This window comes from Mobula hypostoma, chromosome 5, assembly GCF_963921235.1.
Source record: "Mobula hypostoma chromosome 5, sMobHyp1.1, whole genome shotgun sequence".
NCBI lineage: Eukaryota > Metazoa > Chordata > Chondrichthyes > Myliobatiformes > Myliobatidae > Mobula > Mobula hypostoma.
Window position 1 is genome coordinate 9,683,369 of NC_086101.1, and position 3,472 is coordinate 9,686,840.

Below are 3,472 nucleotides of genomic sequence, written 5' to 3' on the forward strand. Positions count from 1 at the left end.
AGTCCATGTGATGAATAAATCAATCTGAATCTGAAACAATACGAGGTTGTCTGTGAGATCAAATGGCCCTCTTATCGTGCAAGAGATCGGTACCGAATTCAGTAACACCGGGATAACATATCCCCTGTGGAGATTTTTTTTTTAATTTTCAGTTTTGCAGTGTTTTTTTTTATTTCCAAATATATATAGCCCTTCCTCCTTTTATCTCGATGCTCTTTCTGGGATCTTGCTGTGTACCCGTTTCCCTGTTCGATCCTGTCATATCAAGCGACTGGCAAATCTCGCTACGTCTTGGAACTGCCGTCTCACGTGGTTCCTGGGACTGGGGCTATGTGTTACCTGTGAAAGAAGTTTGTGAAACTGCTCATTGGGTTAAATTTAGAAAAGCAGGCTCCCCCAACTCTCCGAGCTATCGCTTTCAGCTGATGGCTTCTTTCGCTTTATTTTCCAGTGCAGTTCGACTGCTGGGTAATTTCCCCTGCCATTGCATCACCTGTATGAGGCGTGTTATCCGTCTGTGTGTGTGGATCGTCGGCTTTATATAGAGCTGCTTTCACATGACCAAGTCGCACACAACGAAGTCAAGGCGCCGAAAACATAAGGCAGAACAAGACTCGGACAAATCATGAGCAAGGAGACATTACTGGACCCTGAGAGCGGGAACATCGTCGTCATCCGAGAGACCAAGGCCAAGAGGGATTGCTTCTGGCCAACGCTCTGCGCTCTGGCCATACTCGGCTTGGTCGCAGTCATCTCTTTCTTGGTCCTGTGTCAACTGAGGGGGCTCCCGACGCAACAGGTAGGTAGACGGCTGCGAGATGCTGGGTGCTGGGTGCTGGGAGCAGTTCGATCGAGCGCGGCGGACGTTTTCTCACCACTTTTTGGAGATAGGGCTGTGGACGCGGGGTCGCGCACCGGCTGCAGCTCCGGACATGTTATGACCCCCTTGCTTCTCTTTTCAGAAAACTGACGCTTCCGAGCTGCAGAAGTTGGAGGAGACTTCAGCCGATGGAGGTAGGTATTTCTCTCCCCCCACCATTTTATCTCCATTCATCCGTCCTGCATTCCCAGTCTCCTGCAACTCTTGGCTGTGAAACTCCGCTCTCGCATTCCGCTACCGCTATTACTTCTGCATCTTTCGACAACCTCCGGCGTTATTAGCCTTCGATCTCCCAACTCTCACTCTTTCTCTCTCCATCTATCTGTCTATCCATCTCTCTCTCTCTCTCTCTCTCTCTCTCTCTCTCTCCCTATGTATATATACATAGATAGATAGATACATGCATATATACATAGTTGCCTCTCCCCTCTCCATCTCTCCCCTGAACTCTAAATCTGCTGAAACCTTCCCTTCCTCCTAATATTCTGATGAAGGGTCTCGGCTCGAAACGTCGACTGTTAACTCTTACCTGACCTGCAGAGTTCCTCCGGCACTTTGTGAGTGTTACTCTTGACTTCCAGCATCTACAGCATCTCTTGTGTTTCCTCCATTCTATCGGTATCTCCTCTCATTCCCCCGTCTCACTTATCTCCCCACCTCTTTTTCTCTCACCAGAAGTCTCTCATTTTTTCTGTCTCTTTTTTTTTATCTCTCTCCAGACTTTCTTTTTCTCCTTCTCCCTCTGCTTCAGGTTGTGTGTTCTCTCACTGACGATGCCTATCTTGTCTACAGGTTTGCCTCGCCTCATGAAGCAGGTGGGAAGCAACTCGAGAGGGAAGATTGCTGCTCACCTCGTCGGTAAGCAACCGGTTTTTTTTTCACATCACCGACTACCGCGCGTCCAGAAGGCATCCCTCCCTGCAGGAGAGAGCCGTACAGGACAGCAGGGCCGATTGGGTCCTAATTGTGCTGTTGCTTAGTCCTGGAGGGATGGGCCGATGGACAGTTGCCCTGTGCCGTGTGAATGCACCATCCCCCCCCCACTCCGAGGAAGGGGAGGGGGAAGAGGTTGCACCTCCTCATCCAACCCTGCCGGGACCTCACCCCCTGCCCCACGATGTGAGACTGTCAGCCTGTGCAGTTCACCAGGGACTTCCATCCTTCTACACACATGGCCATAGTTCACCTTCCCTTGGTCTGGGACACTTCACTAACTTGAAATGCCTGGACATCAGCTGTTTCTCTCAAACCAAGAGTTGGGAGGTGCGGGGTGCAGAGACATGCTGATAGCTGGGTAAGACGCGACTGATGACCTTCACTTCACTCCATATCCCCTCCCCTCCACTTTTACCCACACGGGATCTTGTTGTCCACGGGGTGTGACTTCCTCCTTCTGCTAGGAAGTAGCTCATTCCCTGTAAAGGACTGTAGCGTGGAGTGTGGAACATGAAAGAGTGCAGGCACTGGAATCTGGAACAACACACAACCTGCTGGAGGAGATCAGCGCATTGGGCAGCATCTATGGAGGGAAATGGTCTAGATGCAGGGTCTTGAACAGAAACATCAACTGTCCATTTCCCTCCACTGATGCTAATTGTCCCCTTGTGTTCCTCCATCTTTCTGTGCTGCCTGGAAGGTGACCTGCCTCCTTTTTTTATGCAAGATTAGCTTTATTTGTCACATGTACATCAAAACAAAGTCGTTTGCATCATCAACCAACGCAATCCAAGGATGTGCTGGGGGCAGCCCACAAGTATTGCCATGCTTCCAGTACCAACATAGCAACTTACTAACCCTAACTTGTACAACTTTGGGTTAGGGGGAAAATCTGGAGCAGCTGGTCATGCAGCAGGGTCGGGAAACATCTTGACTCCTTACGGACAGCGGCGGGAATTGAATCCTGATCACTGGCATTGCAAAGTGTCACGCTATCTGCTACACTGCGGGTGCTGTTGTCCTGTGCTGACTTTGGTTTAATCCCCACCTCCTTCTCACCCACAGCACATTCAAACATCAAAGACGGACAAATCATCTGGCAGAAGGAAACGGACTCCACGTTTGGGGAAGGGGTTGACTTCGAGGACAACGGCTTGGTCATTAAGACCCCCGGCCTGTACTTCATCTACACCCAGGTGGTCTTCTACCACAAAGGCTGCCAGGATAACACCATCTATCTCAGCCACAATATGACTTCATACACAAACAGCTACGAAAATGAGGAGACCCTGCTCCTGAAGGCCACCAAGTCTGTCTGCCACTACGGCCCACACCAGCAGTACTGGTACAAGACCTCCTACCAGGGCGCTATCTTCCAGCTTGAGGAGGGTGACCATATCTTCTCCAGGGTCAGTGAGAAGGTGGTGCACTACGTGGACAGGACCCTAGGAAAGACCTTCTTTGGAATATTTGCCCTGTGAAGAACTTGGTGAATGGTCAGGATTTTCAGACTGGAACACCACAGACACTTGATGGGACACATGATGCAAATTTTGGTTATTATAAAAACTAACACGTGTTTACAGTTTCTGATGCGTCAGGTTCAGACTTCCCTTTCTGGATTTACCCGGAGCCTGTCTCACTCCTTGCTCACAA

General features: G+C 50.0%; 1 protein-coding gene across 1 annotated transcript; it reads left to right on the top strand.

Moving 5' to 3' along the window:
- Window positions 1-625: 625 nt before the first annotated feature.
- LOC134346098 (lymphotoxin-alpha-like) lies at window positions 626-3,297 on the top strand. The gene is made up of 4 exons (XM_063047399.1): window positions 626-799; window positions 963-1,014; window positions 1,673-1,738; window positions 2,882-3,297. The coding sequence occupies exons 1-4, from the start codon at window positions 626-628 to the stop codon at window positions 3,295-3,297; spliced, it is 708 nt and encodes a 235-aa protein (XP_062903469.1).
- The last annotated feature ends 175 nt before the right edge of the window (window positions 3,298-3,472 follow it).

Coding starts and splice junctions, on each gene's coding strand:
- LOC134346098 (XM_063047399.1), top strand. CDS start 626: ATGAGCAAGGAGACATTACTGGACCCTGAGAGCGGGAACATCGTCGTC. Junction 1,015..1,672: donor GGAGACTTCAGCCGATGGAG/GTAGGTATTTCT, acceptor TCTTGTCTACAG/GTTTGCCTCGCCTCATGAAG. Junction 1,739..2,881: donor GATTGCTGCTCACCTCGTCG/GTAAGCAACCGG, acceptor TCTCACCCACAG/CACATTCAAACATCAAAGAC.